The following is a 20,836-nucleotide window of genomic DNA, read 5'->3' as shown; positions in this document are numbered from 1 at the left end:
AGGAACAACCTGCCCCGCCCCCCAAAAGCCGAACTGTCCAACTGCTCCCACGGTTCCCTCATCTGGGAGGACCTCCCCTCTCAAGACGCAGCTCACGAGTCCTCCTCCGAAAGGCCTGCACTGCCTGCTCCTCTTCGGTTTCACCCCTGGGCACAGCCACTGGAGTCACCCCAGCACCTGCCCTGTTTACACCCCTGCTCCCCTCTAGCCTGGGGGCTTGGAAGGCGGGACGAGGGCCCAGTCAGAGTGTTCCCAGGCCCCAAGAGACTTTCTTTGTACAAAACGAGGCCCGGTGAGCATGTGTTTGTTACTCAGTCGTGTCTGACTCTTTGCAACCCCATGGCCTGTAGCCCACCAGGCTCCTCTGTCCATGGGATTCTCCAGGCAAGAACACTGGAGTGGGTAGCCATTGCCTTCTCCAAGGGATCTTCCCAACCCAGAGATCAAACCCAGGTCTCCCGCATTGCAGGCAGATTCTTTACCATCTGAGCCACCAGGGAAGCTCATTTTGCATAGATTCCCCTTTCTCCTTTCCTGCAAGATGCTTTCTGCCACAACTCCCTCTCTCCACCCTCCCTTCAAGGGAATAACACTAACAGTCCAACAACACCTCCGAAGGCTTTTCCATCTCCAACACCAAATCAGGCCTGCCCGGGAAAGGGAAGCAAGGCAGCAGCGGGTGGGGGCCGGCTGGTCGTACAACGCTGGTTCCACAGCTCCTCAGGGCAGGGGCCACAGAGGGCGGGACCCACCACCACCTCAGACACTCCTCGGGCACACACCAGGCATAAGCAACAGGCGCTGGGGCCAACTTAAAACCTCACCACGAGGGGAGGGCTGTGGGAGAGGAAGAAATCAAGAGAGACAGATCCTTTGTCCGCCCCACAAACTTAAGAACATCCTGAAATCGCAAACGGCCTTTGATCAGGCCTGCCTCAGTCAAGCAAGGCCTCCCAATTTCAGAGAGTACCAGACACAGGTTTCCAAAAACTACTAAGAGTCTCCACATCGCTTGGCACCTGGCCCTCCTCTTCTGCCCTCCCCCTCTTGCTGCAGCCGGGACGACACACAGGGAGGCCACGGTCTCGGCGCCTGTAGAGCTGTCTGGCGCCCCGGGGACGCAGGCGGGCCCCCCCTACAGCCTCCTCTGGCCTGCAGGGCCCCCGGGGCAGCCAGGGCCCACACCTGGACCATGCCTGATCACTGCCAGGGCGCATCATCCTGCAGCTGCAGACCAGGATCTCAGGGGGACCTCGCCTCCTTAAGTCCAAATCTCCCTCCGTGGGAGTTTCTGTCCGAAGCCGAGAGTCCATCTGCGGAGCGCAGGTGTCTCTTGCAGGTGAAATGTCCTGGGCACCTTTGGTCAGACCTCTGCAGACCCAACCACCTCCCTCCCAGCCAGCCATGCCCAGCTCTTCACGAACACTCGCACGCAATCCTAGCAACAACCCTGGAAGAGAAATACCAGTCTCACATCATTGCACTTTACAGACTGGGAAACCGAGGGCTAGCCACGTCAAGTGAACTTCCCCAGGTCCCACAGCTAGGCAACTCCTAGGCCAGAAAGAATACTGTAAGACTGCTCTCCTGCTAAGCCTGTTCTCACAAACCGAAAGAACAGTTGGTCCACACCACGCACCACCCGCTCCCCCCGCCCAGCCTTCCTCAGTCTACACATGAGGAAACAGAGGCTCGGGCCTGCAAGACAACTGGCCCGAGGTCAAGTTCAGCTAAGAAGGAGAAGCCAAGCCTCTCCCACAGAGCCTGGAGCGTCCGGCAGCCCTTCCCCCCACTCCCAACACCGCTGCGAAGAGAAAACCCACTCACACCCACAGGCCAAGCAAGAACGACCCCTGACGTGGTCTAAGCTGAAGCGTGCAGGCCGCGTGCTCCCGAGGGCTCTTCTCCCCTAACTGGAGCGTGGAGCCTGCTGGCTGCCTGTCCTTGTCCTTTCTGCCACCTAGCCCAGAAAGCCCGAGTCAGCACTGGTGAGGCCTGGAAGCGAAGACCTGGAGCCTCAGCACAAAATGAAGCGTCTGCCTGTGACCTGGCATGAAGAGGTCTGTTGCCTCAGAGAAATTCTAGCATCAACCAATTTGGAAGCTCAGGAAATGAGTCATGCCTCTGTTAGGACGCCGGAGAAGTGCCCTTCCCTCACAGAGAAGGAAACTGAGGCAGAAAGCAGTGGCAACAGGCCGGCCGTACCCCACGCTGCTGCAGACAGGGGACGGGCCGACGCAGGTGGGATTTCTTCTGGACTCAGACACCCCACTCTTGTCCTGCTGCTCCCTGAAGATCCAGGAGAATCCGGGGCCTTCCTTCAGGACACAGGCGCTCACCCCCGTTCCCGCTGGCTCTGTCTTTATTCCCTTGGCTTTTAAACCCAAAAACTTTTACCAAAAGCAGGCACATGCAGAAAGGAACCACGTCTGTCACAACGGGAAGCTCCCTCATCAAGCCAGCGAGGTCTGAACCGGCTCCTAATTAATATTAACCCTCCAAATCAGAGTCATGCTCAGAAAACCTTGGATGAAGAGACACAGGGCGGGAGGGGAGTCTCCAATTTTCTTCTTACTTCATCTGGAAAATTAAGAGCACCGCTGATTTGAACAAGAAATCATCAAGGAAACCAATCACAACTCCACAAGGCCCATAGCGTGATGGACTTGGATGTGTAACCTGCCACTCGCATGCCCTGAAATTAAAATGATTGTGGCAGGAATAGCAATGATGGCCTGGGTCTGTCCCTCCTCCTCCATCCTTAGCAGACACAAAAACCCCTAGAGGAGAGTGTGAAGGAGAGACCAGGCAAGGGATCATCCTCAGTCGCCACAATAAAGTGGTAGAAACCCGGTCAAAGACGGCACACCCCGGTCCTTCGGGTGCAGGCGTCCCCCGGGACCCTTTACCTGAAGGATAACCACGGGGACAGCAAACGCAGAGCACCGAAGGGGTAGCGGTGTCTGGAGACCCCCAACTCCAAACCCAACATTTATTTGCTGTTTCTGCATTAATTACAATAAACTGCTTCATAGCCTAGTGATCACTTAATGGAGCAGCAAATACGGCTTTTTCCCTATAATTAGTCAACGTAATCTACGACAAGTTCGCCCCTCCCGGCCACGCCTTCCCATCCTCTGCACACTAACACTCACACACACCCCGTGTCTCCCCGCCTCCACCCACGACCCACTTGGATCAGAACCTCACTCCCTGTCTCCGACAACACCCGGCCGGTTGAGTCCACCCGACAGATACAAAGGTGAGGGGACAAATCCAGAAAAGAGCAAAGAGATCAAAATGGGCAAACGGCAGATGCCCTAAGATCTGGGGGCTCCCCGGGCATGGCAGAAGAGCCGAAGGCAGGGACCCACCAGGCGACGGCTGGGAAGGTGTCCTGGAGCTCTGCTCACAGACCCACTCACATGACGGGCTTCCCTCGGGGCTCAGCTGGGAAAGAATCCGCCTGCAAGGCGGGAGACCTGGCTTCGATCCCTGGGGTGGGAAGCCCCTGCAGAAGGGAAAGGCTGCCCACTCCAGTATTCTGGCCTGGAGAATCCCATGGTCCACAGGCTCACAAAGTGTCCGACATGACTGAACAACTTTCCCGTCAACATACACACACGACGGGACCCATGGGTCTGTGGACCAACACCTCTTACTCCAAGTCCTCAGGTGAAAGGCTCGGTGAGAAGGTAACAACACCCCTCCAATACTAATGTTTTCCCTCCCTCTCAACTGTCCTTGGACACAGCTCGGAGCCTGTCTTTCCCTGAAGTTATTCCTTCCTTCTAAACATCCCCCAAACCTCTTCAGCCATCCAGCCAGTGCATCCAGGGGACCACTGGAGGTCAAAGGAACAAGCCCGCCCTTCAAACATTTGCCGACACCATCTAAGATTCTTGACAAAATAAAAGCACCGCCTTACTCCTGAAAACCCAGGTAGATTAAGGATCCCAACACCCTCCTCTTACGAGTCTCTCTACTTAGCACTAAGACCTTCTCAGCTGACTTCAGGTGTTTTCATCTCCAGCCAGAGCAGAAAACTTTGCATCTTTCTCAGGTTCGTGATACAAAATAAAATTTTAAAAAATTCCCTGGTCACAGGGTGGGGCGGTGGTGGAGTCTAGGGGAGGAATTAACATGTTCTAAGTGTCAACCGTCCACCAGGTGCCTTATCTGCAGAGTCTCATGTCTCATTTCAGACCCGCGACTCTATCACCCAGCTTTCTAGATGAAGAACTGAAGCTCAGAAAAGCACAGACGCCTTCCTGAGGTCACAGAGTTAGCGGCAGCAAGGTTCCCACCAGGTCCCTATGGGCCCAAACGCTGTGCCCCATCAAAGCACGTGCCGCGTGTACCATAGCGCCCACACCTGTCCGCATCCAAAGGATAGCAATTCCACTCAAGTCACATATATTCACAGGTAAACATAACGCACTTCTTTGTGTGTGTCTGTACACATATGCTCTTTTGCAGTTCTCAAATATTGGGTTTAAAAATAACAGTAAGGAAGAAGACTGCTGCCCTTAAAACAACTCTCCAACTACCAAGGCAGGCCTTTGCCCAATCCTGCCATACCGACATCTGCGTGCCAGGCACCATCCTGAGCACTTCACATTTCAGCTCCTGTAATCCTCACGACAACCCCATGAATGCAACACTGCCTCCATCTTACAGATGACACAGCTGAGGCACAGAACATTTAGATAAACTTGCTCAAGGCCACAAAGCTGGTAAATGGTAAATAGGATTCAAAGTCAGTCAGGGCCCACAGCCTGAGACGCTAAGCCACGCCGCCTCCGTAGGAAGGAGTAGGAATAACACAGTCAGCGAGTCAGCACAGGGGGAGGAGGGGTGGGATTGGGCTACATTTGGAGCTTTCTTCCCCAGACTTTCAGCCCCAAACCTGAAATGACCCCAACTCATTCCCAAGCTGGTCTCATGATTGCTCTAACTCGAATAATTGTTCTATTCAAGCTCTCCCATCAGTATCTGAGACAAGAGCCTGGAGGCCCTCAGGAGCTGGTCTCTGGGCGGCTTTTAAAGCCCCTGCACGGGGGAGACAGGTGAGGACGCTAGAGTTCAAACTCACAAAGCACTTCTGGACCCCTGGGGGCTTTGTCTGAAAAACAGCCCCTTCCCACGAACACAATCAGTTCTGCTCCTGGGGTGCCCGGGGTGAGGGGGCGCGGGGCTGATCATCCTCACTCCATCATCTGTCCACAGCTTGGGGAAGTTTCCACTGTTCCTTCGGCTTAACCCACGGGGTCGTGCTGAAGAGGGGCCGCTCAGAGAGCTAATGCTATGAATGCACAGGCTCTAAGCAAACAGGACGATGTGGCGATAAAGGCAATCCCAACATGCTAACGTGGCGGCGAGCCAAACGCGAGCTGCCCAGGCAGGGCTCTGCGCAAAAGAACTTTAATTGAATTCTTTCAGCAAGTGCAGCAGGAAAATTCATAATGAGGGCCCCCCTCCCCACTATGTCAGTCAGGTTCTACTGTTGTGTGGATCCAGTGAAAAACCGTTTCTAACAAGGATACGGGATGTGTACGGACCTTAACCTGAACACCATGTACAGCAGGGAAAACAATGATCAAATCCCTGGATTTTTATTTTCAAAGCGATTTAAGTAAGGCATTCTGCCATAATCAGCTTTACTACCCCTATTAGCACAGGAAAACAAGTTCTGAACCTGGCTCCCTAGTGAAAAACGCAAAATTTGTATAATTAAAATTATACTTGTGAAATTCAAACACACTTTAATTTCCTAAGGGCCCCCTAATCAAGTCAGAAGTTCTTACTAAAACCAATTATCTGCTTTGAAAACAGACGAGGAAACAGATACACGTAGCGGTCTTGTGCAGCTTCACAGTCCCATCTTTTCCTAGGTTCAAACATCCTAATTTGTTCCATTTCCCACAGGTGAGAGAGACGATGACCCTACTAGTTGGCTTTTATTCAGTGCTACGTGTGTAAATTTAAACATTTTTGTTTGCCTTTAGCTACAGAAATGACATATATAAGAGATATTCCAGAGGGAACTGAGTTGAAAGTGACAAAAAAGCAAAAAAACAGGCATGCAGCAATAAATACACAAAGCATTTCCACCCACCCACCCCACTCTAGGTCCTGTGTAGGTAGTTTTTCCCTAAGATCTCACACCAGATTTTCAAACACTTGCCCGTTAGTCTCTAGAAGGCTCACGCCAACACCAGGATGAGGCATCGGACAGAGATTCCGGCCTCACTTCTGGAAGTGTCTGACAGCAGGACCAGGAGTGTCCTCCCAAGGTCCCATCCAGTAAGACAGCAAAACCCAGGTTCTTCACACCCTCACCAGGTAATCTACCCGAAATATTGCGGCTTCTCTTGAGTGACTGGAAATTCTTACACAAGAGCAACATGGAAATATGGAACACTCTCCAAGGCACTAAAATATTTAAGAAGCAGTTGTTGCAATGTTCCATTTATACCATCAATATGAAATGCTATCAGTCTAGGGCTTTAAAAATAAAAAAGCCATTCACCAACAGGCCTTCTCCTCCCCCCACTGCCTGGAATTCATCTGAGAGATGAGAATATTGACTTTTCACACTCCTGGACCCAGCACTCCAACAGTATGAGGCTCTGGGATGTGGCCTCACCCGCCACTCACCCGGGCCCCAGCAGATACTCAGAAGGTAAAATAAAACACCTCCCAGTTGAAAACTTTACTTTTCATTCGATGGGAATACAGTGCTCGCTACCCATGGCCTCTCGAGAGTGGAGTTCTGCAGCCAAGTGAGCAGGATTTGGTGTTAAAACTTTCATCAGAAGACAGGACGCTCGAGGGGGTACACACCACACACGTGCACCCACGCACACGTGCCCCAGGAGACACACTCTGCTTCAAGCAAGTCCTGGGAACAGCTTTGCCTCGCTGGACCCGTGCCTCCCTCCCACAGGAGCGGTCACCTCATTAATGTCACTCAGCATCACGTTTGGCTATACCAGGTCTTTCTGCACTCTCTTCCCGCAGGCAGCCCAAAGCCGGCTGCCATTATAAACTTCTGTTCCTTGGGAAACTATCAAAGGCTTGGATTGGAAAAAAGCGAAAAAAAATCTCATAGGGCCTCTCTGCTCACACTTTTCCCTCCATTTTCTTCTCTTTGGTGCTTTATTCAAAATCATTACGCACACAAACCATACTCTGAAAGGCATTTACAACAGGCTGGCTTTAAAAAAAAAAAAAAAAAGCGATTGGAGGGGCCCATCTCTTTGCAATTGCCCAAAGAGAATAATTCATTTTGGTGGAGGATATGGATGAAGCCCTGAATACATTCCAACATCATTTTCTGCCCTTCAAAACAATAAAAATGTAAAAACCCCAACGAAAGAAGGCCCAGGGTGGCAGGAAAGAGACTCTCTTGACCCCCCACCCCCCAAAGAATTTATTCTCCTGGATCTTCTAAAGCACTCTGTCCCCAGAATGCATCATCAAGACCATTTTATTAGACTTTTCTAAACCCTTGAAATTGTCACATAATTGAAACAGAAACAGCAATTTAGAGTTCTGAATGGATTTCTTAAAAAGAAGACTCCGTGCTGGCTCACATCCCCCCCTTGGCTGCTCCCATCCCTAACCTAAAATTTAAGGCCCTGGCGTACAAAACCCTATTTATCTTTTAAATCCTCCCCTGCCATAAAAGTTACATGGTCCCCTAATGCCTTAGATTTCAGGACATTTGGGAGAAACTCATCCCAGACAACAGGCTAAAAAAAGAATCCATTAGCATTAACTTGCCTGTCACAGCCAGTGACAAATAAATGAACGTGATGCTTTCAGATCAGTCATTGGTGGAACTGCCCGCAGGCAGATGAAGACCAGGCCAGGGAGACAGAAGGCTCACGGGGAAACCTCTCATACCGCGGTGTCTCAGCTGCGCCCTGGCTGCTCCCCAGGACTCCACCCTCAGGAGCAGCAGAAACAGGCATCAGATGCAGAAAAGGAAGCTCTCTCCCAGGGCCCACCGAGCATCGCCAGGATGCAGGGTGCTCCCTTCGAGAGCCAGGGACATGAAGTTCCCACATCTCAACAGGCTGTTCTATCTGCCTCCCCTAGAAAAGGCCAACAGAACCCATCAACCCGTGAGCGTCCAGGGAAGAGCCTCTGATGATGCAGGCAGTGCCATCTCTAGGGGACAGCAACAGATAAGTGCCCACCTGGGACTCTCTATGTGCAGGTACCATCCCAGGCCCTTCATCTGTATTCACTCGTACCAGCTCTAGAATGCAGGACCAAGAGTACCCATCAACCCGTGAGCTTCCAGGGAAGAGCCTCTGACAATGCAGGCAGTGCCATCTCTAGGGGACAGTAACAGATAACAAATGCCCACCCTGGACCCCCTATGTGCAGGTACCACCCCAGGCCTTTCATCTGTATTCACTCGTACCAGCTCTAGAATGTAGGAAATATTAACATCCCCATTTTACAGATGAATAAATGGAGGCACAAAAACATTAACTGACTCCATAGCTAGTTAAGTGGCACTTCACTGTGCTAAACAGGTTCTTAAAACACAGGCAACAGAAACCAACCTGAAGCTTCCTGACCAGCGTAGAACAATGCTCCTCCTCCGCCTGAGCACAGAATAGCGTCAGGCAAAGTGCAGGAACCTGAGATCTACCTACTCATGTTGGATGGAGTAAAGCTGAGTAAAGAGAGCAAGGAGCTGGGATTCGGACTGACCAAAGGCCAAGCCTGCCCCTCACCGGTTCTGCGATCCTCGGAAAGTTCCTCATCCGCCTCAGCCTCAGTTTACAGAATACCAACTCTTGCAAAGGACTACTGCAAGGATTAAACTAAAAATTAAGTAGACAGAGGCTTACTATGCTTCCTCAAATATACTGACACAATATGACAGTCATTATTCTAAATTAAGACTTTTCTTCTTGATTATTCAAGGTCTCAAAATAAAATAAGGAAGTATAGTAAGCTAAGTACACACCCTGTCAATTAACTTTCCGGACAGCTAGGAACTTGATGCTCTCTTCCCTTGAAGGAGAGGGTGACAAAGGACACCCTTGTGTACATGGGGCCCAAATACCTGTCCGAGGTGGACCAACCATCCCGGGCTACTGCTACACGTGCCATGGGGTGGCTGGGCCCACGACCACACTTGCTCACACCTCTCACACCGCAGAGAAGGCAGAGGTCAAGATTTTCCCCGTGATCCCACGTCCCTCCCGCCAGGCAGCCACTCACCCAAAGGTGACCCCAAGCAGACATCACCTATGAAATCACAGGTCGGGACGCTCTGAGCCACGGGGCACAGGCATCGGTGTTCCACAGTCTGTGATTTCCAAACCAAGAAACGACACGCCAACGTCTATCCACAGTAAGGTCAAGATCACAAGCTGGAGAAGGACAAAACACAGGACTCTGGAGTTCTGTCTGTACCGCGGCCTACTGTTACAAGAGACAAAACGGAGGGGAGGCGAGAAGGCGGAAACTGGAGATTGACAGGGCTCTAGGTAGCGGCCACACCCCCCGAATATCAGGGGGGTGTCTGCCCAGAGCATCACTCCTGGAGGAGGGCCAGCAGCCAGAGAGAGCGTGCAGTCGAAGTCACACGGTACGCACAAGCCCAGGATGGGGACTTTCTCCCTGGAGTGGCACAGCCTCAGTCCTCACAGCATCCCAGCTCCCACGCTGGTCCGAAAGAGCCCCACAATCCTGCCCACGCATAGCAGGGCCCCCAGCACCTGCGCGACGAGCGCAGACGTGGGGGCTCGGCCTGGCCTCCAAGGCCTTCCACGAGCTGGCCCAGCCTGCCGAGGGGCGCACAAGCCCGCCTCCAGCTGCCCGTCCTGACCCCTGGCCTCTGGTGGGAAGAACTGCATTCCTGCCATTCTTCTTGCCTACCTGCCCTTCAGAACCTAGGGCAAAACCCACCCCCTCCGAGGGGCTGTCCCTTCCCCTCCTTCCTCTAGCTGCTGTCATTTCTCTCTTACTTGCTTACTGCATCCTCCTAACACAGGCAGCACCCCCTCCTCCCAACCCAGAGCTAAGACCCCTGAAGACCAGCACGGCATCTGTTTCACCATCCTGCTTTCCTTCTATCCAAACGGAGGTCAGAGTGTACAAAAGAGCATGGCTAGAAGCTAAGGGCTTTTTTAATTAGTAAAATCTGCCTGTGCCTTTATCGTCCTGCAGAGGCGATAAGGCATGAACCTAACCAACCATAAAACCCAGAACAAAGCACCTAACACAGTCCTGGGTGCTGGGCAGAAACCTGGTAAATAATTACTGAACACAGAGCGGGGCATCTGAACGCACGAAAGACGTGGCCGGCGCCCATCCCCCACCACGCTCACCCTGCTGAGCTTTTAACACCCGCTGGTGCACTGGTTTTCACACTCGCTGCTTCTCCGTCCCACTACAGGGAAAGCCCCATGCGGGCAGGGCCTCCGTCTCACTCTCCACACCACTCCCCTGAACTGCACACAGGGTCTGAATAAATGAATGAATGAGTGAGTGCCTGGCACAATGCCGCATATTTTTTTGCTAATTTATTATTGTCAGAAGGTCCATCCCAAAGAAAAGGTAAAGTGCTGTGGAAATGCAGAAAATGAGGGAGAAGGGACAGCATCATGGAAAATGTAACAACTAAGTTGGGCTTTGAAAGAGGGGTCTATCTGGGACTTCCCTGGTGGCCCAGTGGCTGAGACTCCTGGCTTCCGATGCAGGGAGCCTGGGCTTGATTCAGTGGTCAGGGCACTAGATCCCACTGCTGCAACCAGGAGTTCACATGCCACAACTGAAAGAGTCCTCATGCTCCAACAAACACCCAGTCCAGCCAAATAAATAAAAGAAATACTGGAAAAATAAAGTGTCAGAATGGCTTCTGTTCAGTTTAGTTCAGTCGCTCAGTCGTGTCTGACTCTTTGCAACCCCATGAACCGCAGCACGCCAGGCCTCCCTGTCCTTAGAAAGTGTGATTAAAAGTTGTACAGACCCCTGAGAGATATCCAGAGCTTAATCCCATGTCTCTTTTTAAAAAAGAAAGAAAGGGGGTTCTGTCTTGTACAATAGAGGGAAGGAAGGGTGGTGCAGACAGGGACCCACAAAAGGGCAGTTCTTCGGGAAAGCAGAAGGAACACTCCGGGTGTCGGCTGCAAAAGGTGAGGTGAGCTGGGGCATAAGCCAGAAGCAGATCCCCGGACAGACCCTGAAGGACCCAACCTACCAGGCTGAGTTCAGACTTTGCTCTGTGGGCATCAGGAAGCCAATGAGGCTTTCCTACAGCACCCTGAAAGTGGAGTCAGCAAGCAGAAACAACGAGAGGAGCTCTGAGTAAACCAACAAACCAGACCAAAAAAGGGGACAGACACGAGCAGTCCCATCTCCCTTCCGTATTCTCGGGCTCCTGGCCGGAGAATGTTTGGGTTTAAAAATACAAAACAGGAGGCCCCCAGGACAGGCAGCTGGCTCCTCGGGCAGAGCTTTCCTTCTCCTCTCGTCCCCGAGGGGCACAGGGGTCTCACCCATCTGCCAGAAACATCTGACATACAACACGGGCCCCCCGGCCTCCGGGTGAACTGACCTTAGCATTGAAACACAAGCACGTGAGGAAAGGCAAAAATCCAGGGAAAGGACATTTGTAGGACGAGGTGCCCCTCCCTTCCGAGCTGACACCTGCTGCTGCCGAGAAGGCAGGAAAGAGCAGGAAGGAGCCGTGGGCCCCGACAAGAAGGAAGCTCAGCCACTAATCCCCCGAGGCCCTCGCTTCGGGAGAAGAGGCTGGGGACAGCAACCCCCCGGCAGTCGGTTAACTGCGGCGCCCCAGATGACAGCTGCAGGTCACCCAGGATGGCAAGACGCTGGGAGGACTGGCCCGCAGCAGCAGGGGAGGCCAGATGTCGAAAACTCACCCCTCGCCCTTGAGAAGCTGCCAAGAAACCGCTCCCCCGGAACAGGAGGTGGGTGGATGAAACGCTCGGGCTGCCCTGCACCCATCTGGAGCGCCTTCCCGGGGACAGGAAAACCTGGCTTTGGGCTTAACCTTGCCACAACTTAGCTTCGTGGCACTCCCCAAGTGCCAGCTGCCTCCCCTGTGAAGAGAGCAGGCTGGATTCAGTGACCGAATGCCAGCCATCAGCAGCCCTCTGCCATCAAGGGGCTTACCTTCCATGGAAGAATTTTCTTAGGTCATCTGCACCGTCATAATTTTTTTTTTTTATTCTACAAAAGTAATCCTATGATGACAGTACCAGCAGACATCCTCTGGGTGCCACTTTGCACCAAACTCCCAGCAAAGGCTTCTGCATTCCCCTTAAAACAGTTCCACATGGGGCAACCCACGATCCCAGGTTTAAAGTACATGAAACTGCGGCCTACAGGGCCAGGGTCACCCAGCTGCGACTGAAGGTAACTACACAGGCTAAAAAAATGAGATTTCCCTTAATAAACAGGTAAGGTTCTGGCCTCGGAAACTGAAGGAGCAAACTGGCCATGGCGGGGGGTGGTTTAGTCACCAAGTCATGTCCAACTCTTGGGACCCCATGGCCTGTAGCGCGCCAGGCTCCTCTGTCCATGGGATTTCCCAGGCAAGAACACTGGAGTGGGCTGCCATTTCCTCCTCCAGGGGAATCTTCCCAACCCAGGTATCGGACCTTTGCAAATGGACTCCTTACCACCAAGCCACCAGGGGACTGGGAGATGCCTTATTATACACAAGGATAATTAGGGCAGATGGTAAATTATGCCCAGACTTACTCTTGCCCCAAGATGCTGGGGTCTCCTGGTTTCTCCACACAAGGAAAAGAAACCACAAGCTCAAGCAAAACTCTTCCAGGGAGCCAACACTTCACCCAAAGAGACCAATGAAAGGGTATGATGACATGACTGATCCCAATCATTCCCATTTCTCCAACAGCTTCAAATTAAGTCATCTTTTTAGAGGAGCATGACCACTCTACACTTTAAAGACAGAGGGGGAAACTCTTACATGTTTTACCAAATGAAATAATCATCCAGAGAAACAGAAAGACACAGAACAGACCTATCTTCTTCTGATAAAAATGCACTTCACTAATTAATGGCTACTGGTCTCCAGAGAGGTTGCCCTCGACTAGTTAATAATGCCCATTATACTTCACTTGAGATGTGAACACTCATGTCGCAAAGAGGGAGAGATGAACTGCAGAATTCAAAACCCTTTCTTGGGTCGCTCATTAAAATTCTGGTCAAAACAGATTTTTATTTATATGATACATTAAAGAATATTATGACAGTCCTAATATGAAATCTGTTCTTCACTGCTACGAATTTTCTTTCGTATTCAGTTACAGTTTCTTTCCAGCAGTCTTGTTTTAACACCTCCATGGAATATTTCTCCGGTGAGTGTTAGCAAGGAGGGACAGCCAGAGAGCAGAGAAATGAATTTTAACTGACAAGTGCACCACCCAGTCCCCGAGGAGGGGCAGGGCTCACCTGGCCACTGGGACACACACACACACACACACACAGACACACACACACACACACACACACACACACCAATTCTGCAGGAGGTAAAAAATAAATAAGGCTTGAGTTAACGTTCTACTCTCCTGTCAGCCAGGTTTTGGCCTCCAACACCACCTTCAGTCTGAAACTCCCCTGAGGGGACTCAAGTTCTGTCGGAAAATAACCGTTGACAAGGAAGGCACTCTCTGCCCGCCCTGCCCCAGCAGCCAATCAGCACACCGCACCCCCAACTCTAGAACCCCCAAAAGACGCTGAGGGCGCGGGCGGAGGGCCCACTGGGCAGAGTCCACAGTGCGTGCCGTCCCGGGGCCGGGGAGTCACCGCCGGGGAAGCGCCACGGCCTGGGGTGCTGGCTGTGGTCCGACCCCCGCAGCCTGGGGACCACTCAGAGCCGCCCCCTCCTCCGCACCCCTCGGCGCCCCCGAGGACAGATGCTGCAAGAGGGCACAGCTCTGCGCAACCCAACAATGGTTTCCAAAAAGAGGAAACAATACCAGCACCCGGCTCACAGGGCACAGGTGAAGACTGAGGGACTCAATATGCATCACGTCCCTTCCACAGCGCGGGCACAGAAACTCAGTTAATGCTGTCGTCATTACCAGACCTCTCACAGGATGAGCGCCACAAAAATAACGTGAAAAACACGAGGTACCTAAACCATGGTGGAAAAGAATCTGAAAAAGGATGCATGTACACACTTAGGTACGCACACACACATACGTGTAAATGAATCACTACTGTACACCAGTGAACACAACATTGTAAATCAACCACACTTCAATAAAAGAAACTAAAAAACCAAAAACAGCAAGGATCATGTACGGTATTACCATACCCTAGGTCTTTTTTCAGGCACTTTCCCTTTCTTAGTTTATTTCTCACGAAAGCTCAGTGAGAGAGAAGCTGAGGTTCGAGGCAGTTAAATGATTTGCCTAAATTTATACAGTTAACAAGTAGTCCGGTTGGGATCCAAACACAGGCTGCTGAACTCGAAAACAACAGTGGTGATTAAACCAACAAGGATGATGCTGGCAATGACAAAAATGATGAGTTGCGAGGCCCTCACCCTGTGCAGGCTCTTTTATTCTTCACAACCCCCTGCTGAGGGAGTCACTGTCATCAGCCCCATTTTACAGATAAGTAAACTGAGAATGTGTGATTTCTCAGCGTTGCAGGATCTGGGATTCAGATGGAGATAACGGATAGAAAAATTTTTTGTGAAGAATGTGTATCATAAAAAGTAAGGCATTATTATGAAATCCCTAGAATTCCATAGAAAGATGTCTTCCCCAGCTGGTTTAATGTTAGCTTACATCCCAAAGTCTGATAATTCACCAAAACCATCCCAGACTTTGGCGAGGGCGGGGGACACTTTGACAAGCTTGAGAAATATTCTGTCTTGTTTTTAAGTTGAAAGCATCACTGAAATACTCACCAGAATATATTAAAATAAAATACTGTCCTCCTGGTTTTAAAAAAAATGGGAGAGTTAAGGAGGAGCTGCAAAGGAGAGGAGAAACCCATGGTTTGACCAAGTCAGGGATTTTTCCAGTTGCCTGCTAGAGTAACCTGATCTCAGTTCTGGGGGATCAAATAACTAACCTGGAAATTTGAAGATTCACATTTATGGAAGAAACAGCAATTCTTCCAAATCAGGAAACCCTGCTAATCCAGGAAGCCTTCTGAAACATCAAGGATCACACAGTTTGGAAAGCAATAAACACTGAAGACAGTCCCAAAAGTTTGTGCTCAGTATAGAAATAATCTAACTCCTTTGATTCATTAATTTCTATTATTTGCTTAAGCATCAGGGGGAAAAAATGCCTCAAGAAAATATTTCACTACTTTTGTTTAGAGATTTGTGTTTCCTTCTAAAGAGAAAAAGGAAGGGAAGAAAAAGAAAGACTCACGTGGAAGAAAGAGAGGGAGAGGAGAGAAGGAAGGAAGGAATCGCATGGCAGGCTCCAACCTGAAATTCTCAAAATACCATCCCCAAGAGCCAACTATTTCTTCATTAATGTGCAAAACCATTCCTCCCCTTGCACAACTAAAAGGTCCCACTTCTGGGAGACCATGCTGAAACAAACTGAACTGGCTAAAACCACAGTGTTATCCCTTTTATGACCTACGCAGACACTTCACCTTTTCCCCTTCCCCTTAAAAAAGTGCCAAGGCCACAAGACGTAGAAAAAGTATTTCTTTCGGGATTACCCAGGGAAGAGAAAAGTATAATTTAGAAAGTGCAAATTTAGCGTGGAAGCCGTAAGCCCTTTAAGTCTCACCTTGGGCTTTATGCAGCTGTGTTCTCATGACCACACCTGGCAAGCTCAGGGAAAATTACGTTAACTACACACTTGGGAAACAGTGAAGGCCTATCTCAAGCCTTTCAGCAAGCCCTGCAGTACCACTCCTGCAAGGGGAAACGTTCCCAGCTCTTCTCCGCCCGGGGAACCAGCACTTGCCCAAAACAGCAGCACAATACTGGCTTCAGGTGTGCCCAGACTGACCCAGGCTGCCTGAAACCAACACATCCACCGCTTCCTCGGTCGGATTGAGGGCATCTGGGGTCTACAAAGACAGGACAAGCTGTTTACTTAAATCCTACTCCTCTCCTTAAACTCCAAGTCGTTAGACCTCCAAAGAGTACCCTCCAAAAGAGTCACCAGGAAATGGCCAACTTTTCCTGATGGGATCTCAGCAATGCTTAAAAAATAAATAGAACGCTTGCATAAATATTGCAACAGACAGTGCTATGTCCTCCCACGAAAGCACAGGCTGGTCCCTGCCCCCAGAAGGATGCTCAGACCCACCTGGGAATGGCTTACTAGCAGACACACGGTTATCTCCCACAGCGCCTGGCCTGGCCCCCCTCACTGCCACACGCTGATACCCTGAAGAAACGGGATGCACCAGGCTTCAACACATCACTGCCACTGCTCTGTTGGAAATCTGAAATCCTTGGCAACCACCTCTGAGTGCTAAAATCCTGTTACTGCTTCTCCTACTTACCTTGGGTTGCGCTCGACGAGGAAATGCAACTTTGGGGTCAATCTGGGGGAAAAAATGGAAAAACAGGAGTCAGCTGCAGGACTTTTGAGGGGAGAAAAACAATTACGATTAATCGCCTAAGTATTAATCACTCATTTCTCAGGCTTTGAACCCAGCTTTCAGTCACTTCTCAAACAACTCAAAAGTTTCCTTAAAGTTTGATGTAAACTTTAACAGTTCTTCCCAAAATGTAATAAACACGGCAAGCCTTTCTGAAATGCCCCACTATGTATTTCAACGTGCAATGCTTTAACAAGCCAGATAGCGTGTGTTCTTATTTAGGCAAGGACAATGAACATTAAATGGTACCTGCATCTAATTTGTGACGCATGGCTGGGAGAAAAGATGGCAACATCATCACTGAGAAAAATCAAAACATGAAAATTACATGGAAGGTCCTTTCAGCGATAAGTAATTGGATGGCAGTTCTCCTCAATGATAACTAAACAATACAGGTGGAGAAGAGGATTCCAAAAATTTTTTAAATTAACAACATCAAAAAAACCCTCCACTGACACCCAACAGGATGCTCTGCTTGAATTAGTTCATTCATCTTTTGCAAAGTAAAATTACCTATGATGAATCAGAAGGACAGTTCCTTCTGTAGTTATACCTCAAAAGAAAGCAGGTGTCAAAAAACTATGGAGCCTGAGTTGGTTCTTAAAATAATAATAAAAAATTAAAGTAAAAGGAAACGTAGGAGCTAAATGCACCTGGATTTTAAAAATCACAGGGGTAAAGATCTATCAGCAACCAAACCCATATTACAAAAGTAAGGCCATTATAGGGAGAAAGTAAAAGAAAAAAAAAAAACCACTGAAAAAAAGCAGTCAGAATCTAGTGTAACAATTAGCGTATTCCCCCTACCCCAACCCCAATCTGAATGGAGAAAAAACTGTACTCCACATCAGACATCTGCAGGTCTCAATCAGGGACTGGCTTTAAAACCCCAAACAATTCCCACAGAAGCTTTTGAGCCTGATAGGCTGATTTGAGGGGGGAAAAGTTGTTGGAGAGAAAATATGGAGAAGGAAGGAATGAAAAAATATTCCCACTGTTAGTTTTCATTAGATTTCTAAATGTCACAAATCTTTGGGAAGAATTCAACCCAGAGCGTGGCAAGAATACAGCTACACGTTAGTTATTTATCCGCTTTGGCTTTCATATTAAAATTTTCCCCTTTTAAAATGTAAATCTCAACCTTGTTTTCAGTTCTGCCACGGAGGCAGAGGGGAGAGTAATGCTTTGGGAAAAAGCACAGAGTGGGGGAAAGTCACACCAGAGCCGATTCTGTTTCCAGACTTAACATCCCCTAGGACCTAGGCGGTAAGACATAAAGATTTACCACTTTTATTAAGGTAGTTTAAAGACCTCATAAAAGTCTGCAGCATGTTTTCCACCTTTAAACATCACCTGAGAAATGAGAGATTACTTTGCAAAAACTAAAACAGACAAAAAAATCTCCGCTCTAGGAAAACTACCCTTTCATGGAGATTAACATTACCACAGCTACAGGTATATTCAGCACTGACTAGGAGCTGTCGACAGGAGAAATACAACAGGTGTGGATTCTCCATGCTGTTGACCAAACACAAGACAGATATGTCTTTTCATAAACACTCTCCCAAAGTTGTTGGGTTTTTTTAAGCTGATCAGCACACAATTGCAATAAGCACCATGTTTGTGGGGTAAAAGGTGACGAATATGTCAAGAGGAAAAGGCCAGGAGCTGGAGAAAGGTAGGGAGAAGTAAAGAAAGCAGAGCGCTTAAAAAATATATGTATCTAAAATTACAAAACCCAAAGCCAATTCAGAATTCTGGTATCGGGTGTTGGTAACAGCGTGTTATACCACAGTGAAAGTTCTTCCATGGGTCAAGTGTACACTCTGAAACCTCAAATGGAGAGGACGAGTCAAAAGAAAAATGGCAAATCCCAACCTTTTGTACATCCCTGTCAGCTATTTTTTTAAAAACGAACAAAAAAAGAAAACTACCAAAAATGAAAACATTAGTTAGTTAGGTACAGCTCTACTTACTGTAGCTACAAATCCTCTAGGAAAAAACTAGGGTACTATTTTGGATGTGAATGGCCGTTACCTAAACAAAGCTTTTAAGGTAACAGTAAACAAGATCCTCGTTTCCATGTCAATAAACCAACCGCGTCTGCCTCCTGCACTGAACGTTGAAACAAAGTCAAAAGCTAGGTTATACTAAATAATAGTGACCAAAACACATCTACAAACAATTATTGAGGCAGAAACTGCAGGCTCTGCATCTGATACGGAGGGAGACGACCCACCAGCCACCATAGAAATCAAATGCTATTTCTCTCCCGCAGGGTGGGCAGAGGGGTGGATAAATTATTCCCAAATTTACCCTGAAATCTGTCTCCTCTTTAATTTTATTAGCTTTGTGAAATGTCTAGCCGAGAAGTCAAGGAGACAGAAAATCCTTCATAGGTCCGTTTCCACCCTGCAAATGGCTATCCCTGAAACTAAATGATCTCAAAGTGCAAAAGCCTGGGCCACAAGCTAGGACAAGTCTAGCTCAGTTAATAAAGCAACTTCGAGTGTGGGGGGTCTTTTCTTGAGGGAGGAGGCAGTAGGAGGTAACGCCTCTGACCTCTGATCAGAGAAACACGGTGAATTTGCAAAATCAATTCAGGACACCAAAGGTGGCCAGGCTTTTCTTTTCTTCTCCTCCATTCAGTGTTAAAAGTCAAGAGGGACACGAACCGATCACTTGTTCTACTCTTCTATGTTACAGAAGAAGAAACTGAGGCCTACAGACAGGGAACAGCGTGCCCAAGCTCTGCTCAGACAGCTGGGCCTAGAACCTGACTCCCTGCCCCGACCCAGTGGCCCACTACGGAGAGGTGAGTCCCCAGCAGGCCAGCACCGCACCCCAGTGTCACCTCGGGGACCCTGCCTTGGGCAGCAGTACAAAGACCTTGGGGAAATTCTAGCAGACACACAGGGAAGGCAGGGGAGCCACAGTAAAACGCTAGAACTCCTCTCCTCTCCCCACGAAATCTATTCTCATACACTGATACTTTCTTCCCTTCCTCTTCTGACCTTAGAGACCCATACCCCCTCAAGACTGGACCTGAAAACGTTCTCATGCTGTAAAACCACCTACAACTCAAAGGATCTGAGAAAGCAAAGGGGAAAAAACAAAACCTAACACTGATACCCAAGGCCTTATCCCTTATCAGCCTTAGATTTCACACCATCTGGAGTCACCCACTGGACGCCCAGCTTAGCTCTGGGAGGTCTCCTTCCCTGCTCAAACCGCATTCCGAATCCCAAGTGCCCGGGCGGGGAGGGGGGGGACCTGTTGCCTGGACAGTGATTAGCGCCCCCGCCCCCTCGGCGGCCCTCAGACCGGCCGTGTGCTTTCTATAAGCCGATTCGCACGGCCACACTGGGGAAACGCGGGCAGGGCTCGGCTGACAAAGGAAAGTTGCCTCGGCCCGGTGCTGGAGTTTCTTTTCAGGGTCCTGTTGGCCCGGAAGGTAGCCTCTCGCCAAGCCGACCCCTCCCCCAAGCCGAGGCGTGGCAGCATCGGGGGAGGTGGGGGGGCTGCGGTGGGGCAGACCCTGAAAAGAAACCCCCAAACCCGGCGGCGGCGGCAAACTTGAGAACCCACACGAGCTCTGCTGCAGCGCGCCCCGCTCTGAGCAGAGGCAAGAGAGGGCGCTGTCTCTTTAAACGGGACTGTCAGGGCCCGGGCAGTCCTGGAAAGGGGGCGCGCGACCACACGGAGAGGCAGAACCTACCGTCTTGGAGTCTAACTCGTGGTGGGGCTGGCCTAACACTTTATCTACACTCGCCGGGTCTGCGAACGTGACGAAACCGAAGCCTCTGAAATGAGACAAAGAGGGGGAGACACAAACAAGAGAATGTGGCACCATCGGGAGCGGCCAGGAGGGAGCCCTCGGTGCAGAACGCAGAGCCAAGGGTCCCCCACATCCCCCCGCTCCCCCGTCCTCCCCACCCCCCAAGCCTTCAGCCCCCCACCCCCACCCCGGGCCCCGTACGGAAACACATCAAGGCTGACGGGGGCGGTGGGGCGGGGGCGGGGCGCGCGGAGGTAAGTTGGGGGACGCCGGTGTCCCCACTCCTTGGCCACTTCAGTTTTTCTCTCCTCCCCCCGCTCCTTCCCTTTCTTTAACGCTTTGTTTATTCCAAACAAGCCCCGACACTCAGAGGAGACACAACCAGCTTTCTAAGAGGGGGGCTTAAGAGTTCGGGGCGCCGCGAGTGCACACGTT

At 50.1% G+C, this 20,836-nt stretch overlaps 1 protein-coding gene across 8 annotated transcripts in view; it reads right to left on the bottom strand.

Moving 5' to 3' along the window:
• The window catches only part of MSI2 (musashi RNA binding protein 2), a 399,485-nt gene that overhangs the window by 377,399 nt on the left and 1,250 nt on the right, over positions 1-20,836 (bottom strand). For all 8 annotated transcript variants that reach the window (XR_006341155.1, XM_043902746.1, XM_043902743.1 and 5 more), the window contains exons 4-5: positions 20,342-20,426; positions 16,525-16,566 (exon numbers count right to left, since the gene is read on the bottom strand). Coding sequence is in view for 7 of the 8 variants with exons in the window: in XM_043902746.1 (XP_043758681.1) it covers positions 16,525-16,566; positions 20,342-20,426 (127 nt within the window). In the remaining variant the exon portion in view is untranslated. The remainder of the gene's footprint in view (positions 1-16,524; positions 16,567-20,341; positions 20,427-20,836) is intronic.

The sequence above is a fragment of the Cervus elaphus genome, chromosome 5, assembly GCF_910594005.1.
Source record: "Cervus elaphus chromosome 5, mCerEla1.1, whole genome shotgun sequence".
Lineage (NCBI taxonomy): Eukaryota > Metazoa > Chordata > Mammalia > Artiodactyla > Cervidae > Cervus > Cervus elaphus.
The sequence above is the reverse complement of the archived record's forward strand: the minus strand, read 5'-3'. Positions and strand labels throughout refer to the sequence as shown.